The 15,618-nt window shown below is 39.5% G+C and overlaps 1 protein-coding gene and 1 long non-coding RNA gene across 2 annotated transcripts in view; both read left to right on the top strand.

The window, feature by feature from the left end:
• The window catches only part of gch1 (GTP cyclohydrolase 1), a 29,101-nt gene extending 17,880 nt beyond the window's left edge, over positions 1 to 11,221 (top strand). Inside the window, exons 3-6 of the mRNA XM_031323585.2 lie at positions 514 to 569; positions 10,052 to 10,083; positions 10,200 to 10,284; positions 10,959 to 11,221. Of these exons, the coding sequence (XP_031179445.1) occupies positions 514 to 569; positions 10,052 to 10,083; positions 10,200 to 10,284; positions 10,959 to 11,085 (300 nt within the window). The 3' untranslated portion in view covers positions 11,086 to 11,221. The remainder of the gene's footprint in view (positions 1 to 513; positions 570 to 10,051; positions 10,084 to 10,199; positions 10,285 to 10,958) is intronic.
• A 190-nt stretch (positions 11,222 to 11,411) lies between these two features.
• Positions 11,412 to 12,542, top strand: LOC118494687. Its single transcript, XR_004896814.1, has 2 exons — positions 11,412 to 11,912; positions 11,943 to 12,542. It is a non-coding gene; the product is annotated as an uncharacterized LOC118494687 (long non-coding RNA).
• The last annotated feature ends 3,076 nt before the right edge of the window (positions 12,543 to 15,618 follow it).

Here is a 15,618-nt window from a genome sequence, read left to right as displayed (position 1 = left end):
GGTTTTTCAGGAAAACCACTTGTTGTATTTTAGTGGAATTTTCCTTAAAGTAAAAGGCAGGCAGAGGTTCAAGTGAATTAAGTTCTGTGTAACAGTTAAAACAATTTAATTCACAAACTAACTCAAAATTTAAGTTGGAGGAGGAAAACATGATGGAGTTATGTTGATGTGAAATAAACGTTTAGAATCATCCTCTGGGGACCATGAATGTCAGGATATTTTACATCAGTTTAATTTAGAATATTGTTATTTTATGTACAAAAATCTCTTTCATTTACAAAAACAAGCCCAAAAATGAGTAGCAGCGGTGTGCACATTCATCTGCTCCCATGAACTCCTGCATCCACCCGTCTCGCCTCCAGCAGTGATTCTGGTTCAAATTTTATCTGAGCTTGGATCAGATCAAATTCAAAACAACTGAGTTTGCACAACAAGTCCTTTATCCTTAAGTGAAAACAGGATTAACAACAGTAGTATAAAATGTCTGATATTGAATTTGCTCACTGTGTGCAGGTTCACATTGGTTACCTGCCCAACAAGAGAGTCCTGGGCCTCAGTAAGCTGGCCAGGTGAGTACATTTACTCTAATTATGTGTGCGTGTGTGTGATAGACACTGAGAGCTAGTGTGTATTTAAGCTGATTATTAAAAAGGTGTGTGTGTGTGTGTGTGTGTGTGTGTGTGTGTGTTTGTGTGTGTTTGTGTGCGCACTAGTGTTGAATCTGATCCCACTGACCCCAATACCTTTAGGCTTATCACACTAACACCCCTTACTAACCCAGTACTTGACATAGAACACTCATGTTGTGATGAGAACAGCTAAACCATTCACACTTTTTAAGACAAAAATGAAGCTCCTGGGCTGCTGTAGATTGTCGCTTCAGTTACACACTGGGTGGCAACAATTAAAACGTATAACATTTAGTTTCTACACTTTTTGATCTGAGAGAAAGCAAGGAAACACTGCAGGGTTATAGGAGGCTTTCAATGGAAATTCTGGTTTCATACAACTCTGGTCTTATTTTCATAGTTTTTTTGGCTGAGATCTGGCAGCATGACAGAAGGCAAACGGTGAAATGATCACCCAAACTCCCAATACAGTTTACAGACTGACCTCCTGCTTCAACCTGCTGTACTTCCTGCACACTGAGGGATAATTAGAGACATTTCCAGTACGCTCACTTTCAGTTTGACTTCCAAATAAATCGGTTCAGATAATCTGAATAAATTGTTGGCTTGTTCACGACCTGTTTGACCGTCTCACTGCTCGTGCTTCTTGCCCCGTCTTGAATCTTTCCTTTAAAGAGCTCATATTATGCTTTTTGGCTTTTTCCCTTTCCTTTATTGTGTTATATATCTTTTTTGTGCACGTTAAAGGGTTACAAAGTGAAAAAGCCCAAAGTCCACCCCAAAGGGACTTACCATCTCCAACAGAAAACACTGTTCACAAACTGCTCCAAACAGCTCTATTGTAGTCCAGCCTTTACTTCAGAGACAAACGTGGTCACTTTGTAACACACGTTATAATGCTTGCCTAGCTGCTAGCGTGGCACACCCTCATACTCTGCTTCTGACTGGCTAATAGTCCTTACCTAGCTACTGTCAGGGCACGCCCTCATACTCTGCTTCTGACTGGCTAGTAGTCCTTACCTAGGTACTGTCAGGGCACGCCCTCATACTCTGCTTCTGACTGGCTAGTAGTCCTTACCTAGGTACTGCAGCATGTGTGACTCCCAACAAAGATGGAACAGAAGTGAGATGTCTCACTCTGTAGCTAAAACAGAGAGCTCAACACACAGGGTGAAAAGAGGAGCTGCAGCAACGTGCAGTACAACTAAAATATGATGCTTTTTGAAAATTAAACCATGTAAACCTATTCTGGTACAACCTCTAAATACAATAATGAACCTGAAAATGAGCATAATATGAGCTCTTTAAGATTAGTAGAGAATATACGTATGTAGAATTTCATGTTGTGAAGAGCCTCATAATCTCTTTCACTTCTTTACAAATGTGTAAACATAAATACCTAAGTCACAATGCAGTCTGCATGGAGTGCTGCTCGGGTGTGTAGAGAGAGTGTCCCTCCGGTGCTCTTCAGCTTCGGGATCCAAGTTAAAAAGGGTTGAAGGAAACTGAGGCACTCAAGAGGGTAAAGTTTAAAAACCCTTAATATATTCTTGGCTAAATCATTAAAACATGACAATGCGTTTCGGCCATTTAGGCCTTCATCAGGGCAAGTAAAAGTACAAGTACGTATGAGTACAAGTACTTGCCCTGATGAAGGCCTAAATTGCCAAAACGCTTTGTTTAATTATTTAGTGATTTAGCCAAGAATATATAAAAGGCTTTACGCTTACCTTTTTTTTTTTCATTTACTTTTTATTGGTTTTCTTTTATGTGCCATCTAGGCACAAAACATACAACATAACATAACATGACAAGGGGAGGATTAGTGTATTAAATAAAACAGCAGTTAACATAGGCACATCATATATAAAAATATAAAGATGCTGTTTCAAAATAGAGAAAAAAAATGTTTCTCAATAAAGGATTCAAGACATGACGGAGGGAGGATTTGTGCATTAAGTAAAACGGCAGTTAACATAAGCACATCATACATAAAATTATAAAGATGCTGCTCGAAAATAGGGAAAAAACATTTCTTTTTAAGAGGATTCAACCTTATTTTTGCGATCTATATGAAGTCAGGTCTTACAGTTGACACATAGCTAAGCCATTTTGACCAGTTCTCTTCAAAAATATCAGTTTGGTTACGTAGTTTGAATGTAATTCTCTCCATAACATATATATTATAAATTATATCAATCCACTCATCTATTGTTGGTTTGTCTTTCTTAAGCCATTTTCTGGTCAAAGCCTTTTTACACCCCACTATCAACACACTCAAAAGGTATTTGTCTCGCTTTGCATATTCAAACCCATCCAGATCACACAGGTACATGACATTTTGACTGACATTTTCCTTTTAAAAACAACCTCCAGAAACCCAAGAGCCTCTCTCCAAAATGGAACCACTGAGGGGCAGCTCCAAAAAATATTAAAATGATTTGCTAGAGTATTCCCACAGGACCTCCAACAGGCAGTCTGATTTGAATAGTAGGTCTTTTGCGCTGGAGAACAAAAGAATCGAGTCGCGTTTTTCCAACTGAATCCCCTCCAGGAGGGGGAGCTTGTCACTGACCACTGCTGTCTTCAAGTCCTGTCCCATTCCTCTTGTGAGACTGTAAAGCCTCCCTCTGCTTCCCATCTTTCCTTAATATCCAAAGTATGATCACCTTTAAGGTTTTGAGGAGCTGAGTATAGTTTATTATCTTTTGGAGGGGGGGATTCTTGTAGGCTCTTTGAAAAATTTTAAGAATTTCATCCCTCCCTGAGGCAACATTCCTTGTGAATTTCTTGCTCGTAAAATCCCTGATTTGCAAATATCTAAAGTGATCCTGATTCTGCAGTCTAAATTTTTCTTTTAGGTCCTGGAAACTCAGAACTTTACCCTGATCTAAGAGTGTGCAATATGCTGTAAGTCCATTTTCTGTCCAAGTTTTGAACCTTGTGTCATAGTTATTTGGTACAAAATCTGGATCATATGCAAAACATTTAAACCTTTCAGTTTCTCTCTTCAATTGATACTTTTTAAGTATTTCACCCCATGCTGTCAAAGAGCCAATTATCCATGGGTTGTTGGAGTCCGCGAGGTGATTAGTTAAAGGAGAATTCCGGCCAATTTTTATGTTAATCTTGATCGCTATAGCTATGCGAATACTTTCGATAGAAAAAACCCCGACCCGAATCAGTGCAGGTAACACGGAGAAGCTGCAGCTACATGTACAAGCGTCCCCTGAGCTAAAACGGCAGTGGTCGGGGCAAGTTTTAGAGTGCCTTTGTGCCTCTTGAAAATGCAATTAATATGTCTGTGCCACATGAACAGGGCCCTTACGTGTCAACAAGATACGTTTTCAACTCAGACATTGTTTAAATTCACCTACCCTGGTCCCTGTCTCGATCCTGCCGGTAGCTAGCTTGCTCTGCTAGCTGATAGCCGTTAGCTGCTAGCTGCCGTCCGGTGAGTGTATTCAGACAGGCTTCTATGATAATCATCCCAATAACAATCCACGGAGTGGCGGTGGTGTGGCTATGTCCTCCAGAGGACAGGTCATGTCACATCTTGAAGTTTATTCCCCCCTAAAATAAACAGTAGTGCACTAGTAGCTGTTAGCTGCTAGCTGCCCTCCGGTGAGTGTGTACAGCCAGATAGCCGTTAGCTGTTAGCTGCTAGCTGCCGTCCAGTGAGTGTATTCAGACAGGCTACTGTGATAATCATCCCAATAACAATCCACGGAGCGGCGATGGTGTTGCTATGTCCTCCAGTTACTGAAGGCTAGCTTTAGCTTGCGCTTGGAGCAGCAAGTTCATCTGCCAGTTGCCCCTCTGTCTGTCTCGTTCTTTCCAACTCTTGTGAGGCTAGTTCTTCGTCTGTATACTCAGGTTTGAATAAATAAGGATGACCATCAAACTCAAAAGGCTCTTCCGTGTGTTGTATATCTGCTATATTCTCCATAGTTACGTTACTCCAAGCTTCTTCCCTTGTAAACAACTCCGCTCTTCACTCTTCACACACTACGCTCCAATCTGCACACTACTGTTTACCTTTTCCTGCTACAACTGAATTCCCAGGAGACAGCTCGAGGCTACAGCTAGGCTTACTTTTTTTACGGATTACTGTGCAAGCCACAGACATCGTTTATCCCGTTTGCATGTAGTTACATAGTCACTGATATGGTCATAACCACTACAGTGCTCAATTACCTATTTTTGAGGGGGAAATAATCAAACGTTTCGCTGCGAAGGCATGATCTGTCCTATGCAGGACATCCACCACACCACCACCACAATTTTCTCAAGTTTTTTTGTGATAATTGAAGTAAATAATTTATAGTCTCAATTAAGCACACTAATTGGTCTGTAGTTTGCGCAGTCTAAAAAACTTTACCCTCTTAAGGGCCTCAGTTTCCTTCAACCCTTTCACAAAATCCTAAGTATCTTATACAACCCCCCCCCCCACACACACACACACACACACACACACACACACACACACACACACACACACACACACACACACACACACACACACACACACAGTTTATTTAATATAGCCCCTTTTACAGACAGTCACAAAGTGCGTCAAAGAGAAAAAAAAATGTTATAAATAGGACCCAATAAAAGTAAAATGAACAAGCAAAAAAGAAAAAGATAACAATGGAAATTAAAATGTAAAACTTAAAAACAAAATTACAAACATGAGACAAAAGACAGTCTAAACAGGTAAGTCTTCAGCTGCTTTTTAAAAGTGCCAACAGAGACTACAGGTCACACACAGATTCATGTTAATATGCACGTAAGGAGGGAACGCACCAGGCAGGAACAGGTGTGGAAATACAACATAACATTTTTCTTTGAAAACAAAATTCATCTGCAACTTCTTTTTCCTGTCACACCCTTACATCAAAGGTCCACACTAGGACTCGGTGAAGGACATTTTCATCTTTAAAGCAGCTTTTTTCCTATTTTTGTCCTCTTGCCTTTCCTTAATGTATACAGCACGCCCTGCCTCTCCTCGTGCTGCACGTTTGATCTTGTGACATTTTCTCGGAGGTGGATGAGGTCGGATTTGTCCAAAGTGGTTTTGCTCACAGAGAAGAGCAACAGGTCGGAGGTGAAGACTGGGTTCTTTCTGCAGATCTCTTCATTTTTCCTCTGCTCCCTCGTCAGACCAGAAATGGCGTTGTTTTTATTTTGGTGCCTTCACATGGTGGTGGGTTTACATTGTTTGCGGGAAAAAAACGTCCACACGAGCGACCTCAGTTCATGAGATGTGACATAAGCTGACATTTAAAAAGATGGGGGAGTTCAATGAAGTTAAAGTAGCTGTACTTAGAAAAAAACTACACTTTGCACCAGTCTTGTATAAAGTACTTGAAAGCAATACTTGAGTAACAGTACAAGTATCTTACCAGAAAATTGCTTAAAGTCACCTTTTAGAATATTACTTGACTAAAAGTCTTAAAGTATCTGATATTTACTGTTGTATAAAGCTGTTCAGTTAAGGTAAATTAAGCTAAAAAACTGCATAGTTCCCCTTTAAATGTACTTAATTATTAGAAGTAAAACAAAACTTTGATCATGGAATTTATGGCCAAACATGTGGCAACACTATCTTAGCACCACCCAGAGGTTAAATTGGGCCGGAGTGCACCGGAGCGCACAACACACCCTGCCGGAGCTCAGCTCCGTCTCCTTCAGCCCCGAATGTTTTGAGTGTAGCCCTGAATGTATTTTGAAAAGTTGACTGACAAATATGAAACCGGACGTCGCTTAGCGTCCACTCTTGCAGTAAAAAGCTTCAGGTTTATCATGGACGCGCTCTGCTGTCGACATGCTGCGGCAGATGTGACGCGTTTGAGCTGCGTGTATTTCTGCCGTAGATTCGGTTTTCCACCTCCGATGTAGAGCAGCGTACAGCCACTTCCCTAAACTTTGTCTCATTCAGAGACCAGAGTCTCAAACGGGGCTCTGTGTCTGTCAGACGGTCTGAGATCTACCGTATCAGCAGAGCAATCACATACTGCACAGCAGACTATGGTGCAGGTAGATTATTTTCTGAAATATAGTGACTTTATTCTTGTAATAGCCAATTCTAATTCAATTCTTTATTTTTCACAAAATATCACGACTCCTCCAAATCTCAGAGAACACAGATGGGATGGGATGAGTTATTTTGAATGTGCCCAAAGTTTTGAACATGAGCAGAAATTGCTCAAACACCTGAAATATTAGCCTACAGTCCAGGGGGTTATTAATAAATTAAAATGAATAATGTGTCATTGAGGTGAATAATTATCATATGCACATTTAAGGAGGTTACTTCCCCAACAAAAGATGCAAAAGAGGAGGGAGGAGTAAATTATGCCTAGGCTACATGTGTGCTGACTCAGATATAATTAGAAAAGTCGATCTAAAGGAGAATAAATACAAAGCAATACAGATTTCCTAAGAGCCTTATTGCAATATAATACATTATGTTTTTATGTTTGGATTGTAATGTTTCCCTTTACATAAATATATTTCAGGCATATTGATTCAGAAAAAGGTAGAAATAGGTGCATAAAAATCCACCAAAATGCAGGAAATGAAGTGTTTAATGCTAAAAAAATTCAGGGGGAGGACCCCCAGACCCCCCACATCATAAGTCACCACACAAATCTGGAAACAAAACCATGACCTTTGGGTTGCCAGAACAGTTATGATTAGGCCAAATGTTGGTGCCATCTAACTAACAAAACTGGAAGCTAAAATGAACAAACACTGGCTATTAACAAGCTGGGCAAGCCAATCGCTGTTTTGCATTCAGTTTATTTAAATGGGTCCGGGCTAAGCCCCAAACCTCCTCTAGTCCTAGAAACGCCCCTGGCACCAAATATTGTTATTCCACTTGAATTATTTCTCATATATTGGCAAATACATGGCATATGAGACTGAATAACGGCTAGAGCTATCGAGCAGCTACCGCTGAAGTCATCTGTTCATAGTCTGGAACTTTTTCTTTTTTTTTTTTTTCGTTTTCAAAAGTTTTTTTTTTGGGCCGAATTAAATGTTTTATGGTCATGATTCATCTTGTAGCTGGCTGCCTCGGTTCCAGACTTAAAACTCTTTATATCAGCAGTTTAATGAAACGTCAACGGAGATAATGAACGGGGGGAAACACTTCGAAAACAGAGCCTTTAAAAAATGGTGATATAGAAATTGGCCCTGATTCTCTTAAATCATTTCAATCAATAATTTTCTTGTTTAAAAATATGTTTACATATTTGCCAACCAATATTTTCAAACATTTTCAATGAGTGAACAGAAACACTGAACTTAAATACATCTTCAGAGTGACAGCACACACGCACTTGGCTTATTATGACTATATTTCTCACAGACAATCTAATACACATGAAGACAATAAAAAAAAAAAACCCACAAGAGACATCTTGGAGCCATTTCGCCTCCTTCCCCCTGTAAGACTTTCACCCCCCAGTTGCATCTCAACTGGAATGGGAAAACTAAATGTATCAGGAGAGATAGTTTTAGGGTGACCCAGACTGTTTGTCTGACCTATCTGTTCAGACAAACAGTGCTCACATTATGTTCCAGACTTTGTGATTCTCACTTAGTTAGAATCAGATTCTACATGTGGGAATGAGATAAACTCCCTTTCAGCATTGTGAGAGAAAGCTAACAGAGAAGAAAATAAGACAAAAATATAAAGAATCATGCTTAAATGTAAATTTGCCATTACAGTAATTTTACGGCGCAATTTTGAATGATGACCATTCATTGTAAATAAGGGCTCCCCCTCCCTACAAAAACAACAACGAAAGCAAATTTAACCACTGGCACCACCCCATTCAAAACTGTCGTTGGGGTGTTCATTGTCTGTTACCATGGCAGCAGAGCCTGCACCAGGTGCTTTAATGACACTATCAGTTATTATGCTTCCTCATCTTCATCTTCTTTTTTGGCGCATGGCAACAGACTTGGCCATCAAGGATCACTGACTCGCCAAACCTGCTTTTTTCCAGATGTAACAAATTTCTTCTATTTTATTTTGTAGTAACGAGTAACTAAGATGCTTAGGGGGAATGTAGTGGAGTAAAAGTAAAAGTTTCCGAAAATATAAATTACGAAGTAAAGTATATAGATACATGAAAATTCTACTTAAGTACAGTAACAAAGTATTTGTAATCTGTTACATTACAACACTGCTTTGCACTAACGTCCATCCTGGACTATACATCTGCCCATTGCACTCGGTGCTTAAACTACAGCTACTTTGTATATATTTGTCTCTGTTTCGGTATTTATTGTTTATTCTTATTAATGTTTAGAAGCCTATGTTTGTTTGTGTGTATGCACCCCAGTCACTAAGGCAAATTCCATGTAGTTCCACTACCGTGGCAACAAACTGCTTTCTGATTCTGGTCTGTCTCTCAACACTTTTATTTATTTATACTGTTTATTGATCCCCAGTGGGGAAATTACAATTTACACTCTATTTGTTAGAAATCACTACACACAGGCCTGAAATACACACACACATGCTCAGGACCTATTCATGCACAAGTGGAGAGATGTCAGAGTGAGTGGGCTGCCAGTGCTGGACCAGCACCCTAAGCGGTTGGGGGGGGGTACGGTGCCTTGCTCAAGAGCACCTGGCAGTGCCCAGGAGGTGAACTGGCATCTCTCCAGCTACCAATCCATTTCATTTCATTTTCATTTTCATTTATTTTTATTTCGAACAAAATTAAAAATACATATACCCATACAGTATGTACCCATATATACATATACATACATATGCATATATATACAAATACACATATATAAATATATCTATAAAATAAAAGTGTGTAGCAACACACCAAAGGAAAAGGAACAATCTCCATCCAGTGTTTACAAGTAATATTAAAAATACTATTACCATTTTTGATTTAAAAAATTTGTCTGAAAAGGAGCAGGATGAAGCCGAAGCTTGTAAAGTTTCCTACCCCTGATTCCACACTCTGTACTTTGGTCCGTACTGGGACTTGAACCAGCAACCCTCCGGTTCCCAACCCAACTCCCTACAGACTGAGCTACTGCCACCCATTCCAACTTCTCTGTATCAGTTTTTTTTTTAAAAGTCTCAGTAATTTGCTAAAACAACTGGTCACTGTAGTTGTAGTGGGGACTATTTTCAGCAAGGGATAAATCCACATTTGGTGCTCTAGTGAGTATTTGTGGCAGCAGGATGGTGTGTGTGTGTGTGTGTGTGTGTGTGTGTGATTGAGTCAAAATAAACTACAGTGTGTGTGTTCATGGTAATAAAAGAAACATGTCAGCCAGTGCAGCAGTGTGGATCACTGATGTGTTGTTTTTTTTATGGCATAGAGGAAGAAGATATGGATGTATTACTGAGGCCTTTTCTCTCTTTTCTCCCCACTCAGGATTGTTGAAATCTACAGCCGTCGCCTACAAGGCAAGTTAAAGTCTGCTGTTACACAAACGCAGGTTCTTGAGTTCAGTGTTTTTCGTTTGAATCTGTTGTCTGTTCTGTCTGACCCGGTTCATGTTTGTCTGTCTGTACATCTACAGTTCAGGAGAGGTTGACCAAACAAATCGCCGTGGCGATCACCGAGGCCCTGCAGCCGACCGGCGTCGGCGTGGTCATCGAGGCAACGTACGTATCGAGGACACGAAAACTGATTGAACCCAACTCCCTGCGGACTGAACCACTCCATTACTTTACTTATTAACATCACTTCATTTCCTTCCTCTTCTCTATTATCTCCTCCTTTTCTTGCACCTCCCCTTCTTTTTATTCTCTAATTTAATTTATTTGATCTCATTTCCCTCACCTTTTTCCTTTCTTATACTTAAACCTCTTGACCTCAGTTTCACTACCTCTAGTTCTACCACATTATGCCCTGTTATTTATTTCCCTTTTTGTTTTCATTTCTTTCCTTCACCTCTACTTTATAATTCTTTACTGCATTTTCATTACATTTATTTCCATCAACTGATTCCCTTACATTCACTTTTTCTTTAACATATCTTCATTTCCTTCACCTGTTCTTTCTTTTTTTTATACTTTTGCTTCTCTTACCTCTGTTCTATTACTCTCTTCCTTTCCTTCACCGCCTCGTTCTTTATTCATGCTCTCCTCTCTTTGCATTATTCCAATTAATTCCTATTGTGTTATTATCACTTAATTTCCTTTGCTTTGCTTCCTTTTTTCTGTTACACTACTCGTTTCCTTCTTTATGCTCTCCTCTCCATGTTTGAATTTAATCTCTTTTGCATCTCGTTTTTTTCTTCCTTTGCGTTTGAACTCGACTCTCTTCCTCTCTGCAGCCACATGTGTATGGTGATGCGAGGCGTTCAGAAGATGAACAGTAAAACCGTCACCAGCACCATGTTGGGAGTTTTCAGGGAAGATCCAAAAACCCGCGACGAGTTTCTGACGCTGATCAGAAGCTGAGTAGGATGAAGCTCTTTCTCCTCTTCCTCACGTTGCCTGGGGTTACCTCCACCTGCATGGACCAGCTGCCGTGCTACCTGTGTGTGTGTGTGTGTGTGTGTGTGTGTGTGTGTGTGTGTGTGTGTGTGTGTGTGTTCTCGTTTAACTATATTCGTTGGGTCCTAAAACCGGGAGTCCAGTATACTTGTGGGGTCCCGACAGCTTTGTGGAGCCAAAATGCTGGACCTCACAAGTTTAAAGGGCTGTTTGAGGGTTAAGACTTGGTTGCAGGATTAGGGATAGAATTAGGTTATGGTTAGACTGAGGGTAAGGGTTAAGGTTAGGCATTTAGTTGTGATGGTTAAGGTTAGGGTAAGGGGCTAGGGAATGCATTATGTCAATGACGGGTCCCCACATAGTGCCACAAACCTGTGTGTGTGTCTCCAGCTCACCAACAGTGACAGAGTGTGTACTGTGTTTCAAGCCCAACTCTTTTTTTTTTTTCCCTTCTTCTATTCGTCAGATAAGGTGAAGCGTTGCCGTGGTGATTTCTGTGTTAGAGGCTGCAGACTGACATGTCGTTTACTTTTTACACGACCCGGCAGACTTTACCCTCTTTTTGTCCTCGTGAGTTGCGTGTCCTCATTCATCAAATATCAGTCGTTGGCCTCGAAATACAGAAGGAGAGTTTAACAGAAAGAATCCACGCTGAAAAAAAAAAAAGCTAATAATCAAAAAGAATGATTAGTCTTTTGCATTTCTAGATGACATCACGCAATTTTAGTTTAAAGTCCTTTTTTCATAAAGGGAGTCACAAATAAAGAACACAGAAATTAAAAGATTTGCAGGTGAAATGAATAACCTCAGAATAGCCTCAGATGTACAATAATATTTAGTTTTTCAGCTATGAAAAATAAAAGTGATGTATCAGTATAATATAAAATATAATATAATATATATATATATATATATATATATATATATATATATATAAAGAGATTCTTATAAATAACTGGAGACATATTCAGAAAACATGATGAGGCTGAAAACCAAAATGAATCAGTAATGAAAATAATTCTTAGTTGCAGCCTGAGATATGACTGTTGGAAGTTTTCCTCTACAGCCAATCCCTTTGTTTGAAATCTTGGCACCTTAACACTCTGTCACACCTCACAAACCTCCGTTTACAAACGTCCTTTCCTTTTATTCAGGTTGTTGAGCAGAGAATATCAGTCAATTCAAAAGTAGAAATTAAACCTAAAGTTTGTATTATCCAAACAACTACTTACATATAAAACAGCGCTAAGTGTTCGATGCAAAATCATCGTGGGGAAATATGAGCTTCATGTAGTGAAAAATAAACAGTATTCTATACATACATATATACATTTAATTTTTCAACGTGTTATTATTATTATGATCCTGTGTGTGGGTCTGCCTGTATGTGCCAACTTGCCTCTTAGTTTAAAACCAAAAAAACGACTTCACGGTGACAAGACGAGGCAGCCGACGGGACGCTGAGCTGCAGACTCACCGTCTAAAAACAAACTGAAACTTTTAAAGGTCCCATGACATGGTGCTCTTTGGATGCTTTTATATAGGTCTTAGTGGTCCCCTAATACTGTATCTGAGGTCTCTTTTATATAGACCTTAGTGGTCCCCTAATACTGTATTTTCTAATTCAGCCTTGGTGCAGAATTACAGCCACTAGAGCCAGTCCCACAATGAGCTTTCCTTAGGATGTGCCATTTCTGTGTCTGCAGCTTTAAATGCTATTGAGGAGGAGAGAGGGGGGGGCAAGGTGGAGGGTGGGGGTGTGGCCTTGACCAACTGCCACTTTGCTTGTTTTCAAGCCATGATGTCTCTCTCTCTTTCTCATGGGTGGGCCAAATTCTCTGGCCGGGCAAAGCAGAGAAACCTTTCCCCTTATGACATCATAAGGAGGAGATTCCAGATCAGCCCATCTGAGCTTTCATTTTCTCAAAGGCAGAGCAGGATACCCAGGGCTCGGTTTACACCTATCACCATTTCTGGCTACTGGGGGACCATAGGCAGGCTGGGGGAACGCATATTAATGTTAAAAAACCTCAAAGTGAAATTTTCATGCCATGGGACCTTTAATTTTCATGAGAGGCATGTGAGTGCGTGTGTGTGTGTGTGTGTGTGTGTGTGTGTGTGTGTGTGTGTGTTCTGATGTGATGTTTTTGTGGCCTTGTTGAGAAGGACAGCTTGTTCCGTGGCCTCTTCACCATCATTGATCATTGTCACTTTATGTACCGTGTTCATTTCAGATACTTTTTAATCAAAGAAAATAAATCTATGTGACAACGACAGAAGTGTTTCGTCACTTCATTTCAAACTGAACCTGTTATTTTGACTCACTCCAAGATGGCTGCCCCACTCTGCTAGCCTCATAGCTACACCATGGACGTAGCCTACGTTAGCTATTTTTTGTTGTAATACAAATGTTATACATACATAAAAAATAAATTGAATGATGATTGATGAATAATAGCTTTGTAGTAGTGCTGTCAAACGATTAAAATATTGAATCGCGATTAATCGCATTAATGTCATAGTTAACTCGCAATTAATCGCACATTTTTCTCTATTCTAAATGTCCCTTGATTTCTTTTTGTCCCATTATTTTTTCTCATTTTAATGCTCTTATCAACGATACTTTTAAAACGGTGCCTGAACTGAAAGATTTATATATATATATATATATATATATATATATATATATATATATATATATAAAATGAGCACCTTGTTCAATTGTATTTGTCTGTTCTGTATGTTCAAAAATATAAAACAATAAAAAATGTATCTAAAAAAAAAATAAAGGAGCACAAAACGGTGAAAACAACCACTGGATGGATAAAGGGTATTGTACAATCATTTTGAATGCACCACGAGGCTGGTGAGGCGAGGCTGAGTCTGTGTTTTTCAGACAACGGCAGCTACAGTCTGGTGTTAGAATCCTTTCCAGTGAAATACAGTCACACTTTTACACCGTTTAGCTGTCAGCATTTTAACCGTGTTTACTCCAGCTGCTAGCTAACGGTAAGCTAACGTTAGCTGCTGCTAAGTGTAGTGTTGACTAGTGTCCCGTGCGCCGATGTTTCAGTTCCCTCTAACATACGTTTTCGGAGCATCAGAGAGAAGCGCAGGCATTTAAGTGGTACCTAAATAAGGCACCAAAATCTGCATTGCTATTCGGTCCGGTAGATAACGGTTGTTAAGGCACCGGTGCCGTATTAGCAATGGGTCTCGGACCCCCCCCCCCCCAAATAATAATAAAATAATAAATAAAAACTTCGGATCTACACGATTCACGTGAATGACATTTTCCCATTCAAAACAGCGATTTTCGCCGAAAAGCGACTAGTTTGCAGGTATGTACTACTCTTTGGCCGGCTTGCAAGCCCAAACAAGTGTGTCTGTTGTTTTGTTCCGGTCTAGCTAGATCCGGTGTGGTGTTGTAGTTTTTCTAACGTTACTAGTTGTTGCAACAGCATGTGAAAAAAACTACAAAGTTTGCTATGCCAAAAAGAACGTTAATCTCACAATAAAAAAATTGACGCCGTTAAAATGGGTTTGCGTAAACGCCGTTAATAACGCGTTTAACTGACAGCACTACTTTGTAGCAGTTAATTAACAAGAGAAGCGATACAGACAAACTTAAAGCAAATTTTTAAAACACTGAATTGACTTAACCAGAGTTAATAGAAGGTTTCGTTTCAATGTTAGCATTAGTGGATTTGCAGCTGTAGTTTGTCAACATTTGTCTGTGAGAAAGTACAACTGAAAGGCTGACGTGTAGGCAGTATTAACCTGCTAGCGAGCTCATGTTTAGTACCAGAATCAAAAAGAGAGGTTTATCTACAAGTAGATTTACACAAAGGGAAACTAAACGAAGTACTGTACTAAAGTACAATTTTGTATACTTTACTTTTGCATTTCCATTTTCTACTCCACTACATCTCGCAGAAAGAAATATTGTACATTTTACTCCATTACATTTATTTGATAACTTTAGCTACTTAGATAGATAGATACTTTATTCATCCCGAGGGAAATTTTAGAATTTGAATTTTAGCATTTTACTTTGCAGATTCACATTAATAAAACTAAATATAATAAGCATTTTTGAATTTTGATGCTCATACTTATGTACTTTCACTTAAGGTTTTTGAATGCAGGACTTTTACTTTTAACAGTTTTTCTACACAGATATTGCTACTTTACTTAAAGTGCTCATATTATGCTCATTTCCAGGTTCATAATTGTATTTACAGGTTGTAGCAGAATAGGTTTACATGGTTTAATTTTCAATAAACACCATATTTTTGTTGTACTGCACATTGCTGCAGCTCCTCTTTTCACCCTGTGTGTTGAGCTCTCTGTTTTAGCTACAGAGTGAGACATCACACTTCTGTTCCATCTTTGTTGGGAGTCGCACATGCTCAGTAGCTAGGTAAGGACTACTAGCCAGTCAGAAGCAGAGTATGAGGGCGTGCCACGCTAGCAGCTAGGTGAGCATTATAACGT

This window comes from Sander lucioperca, chromosome 3, assembly GCF_008315115.2.
Source record: "Sander lucioperca isolate FBNREF2018 chromosome 3, SLUC_FBN_1.2, whole genome shotgun sequence".
NCBI lineage: Eukaryota > Metazoa > Chordata > Actinopteri > Perciformes > Percidae > Sander > Sander lucioperca.
Note: the sequence above shows the minus strand (reverse complement) of the source record. Positions and strands in the feature narration are given on the sequence as shown.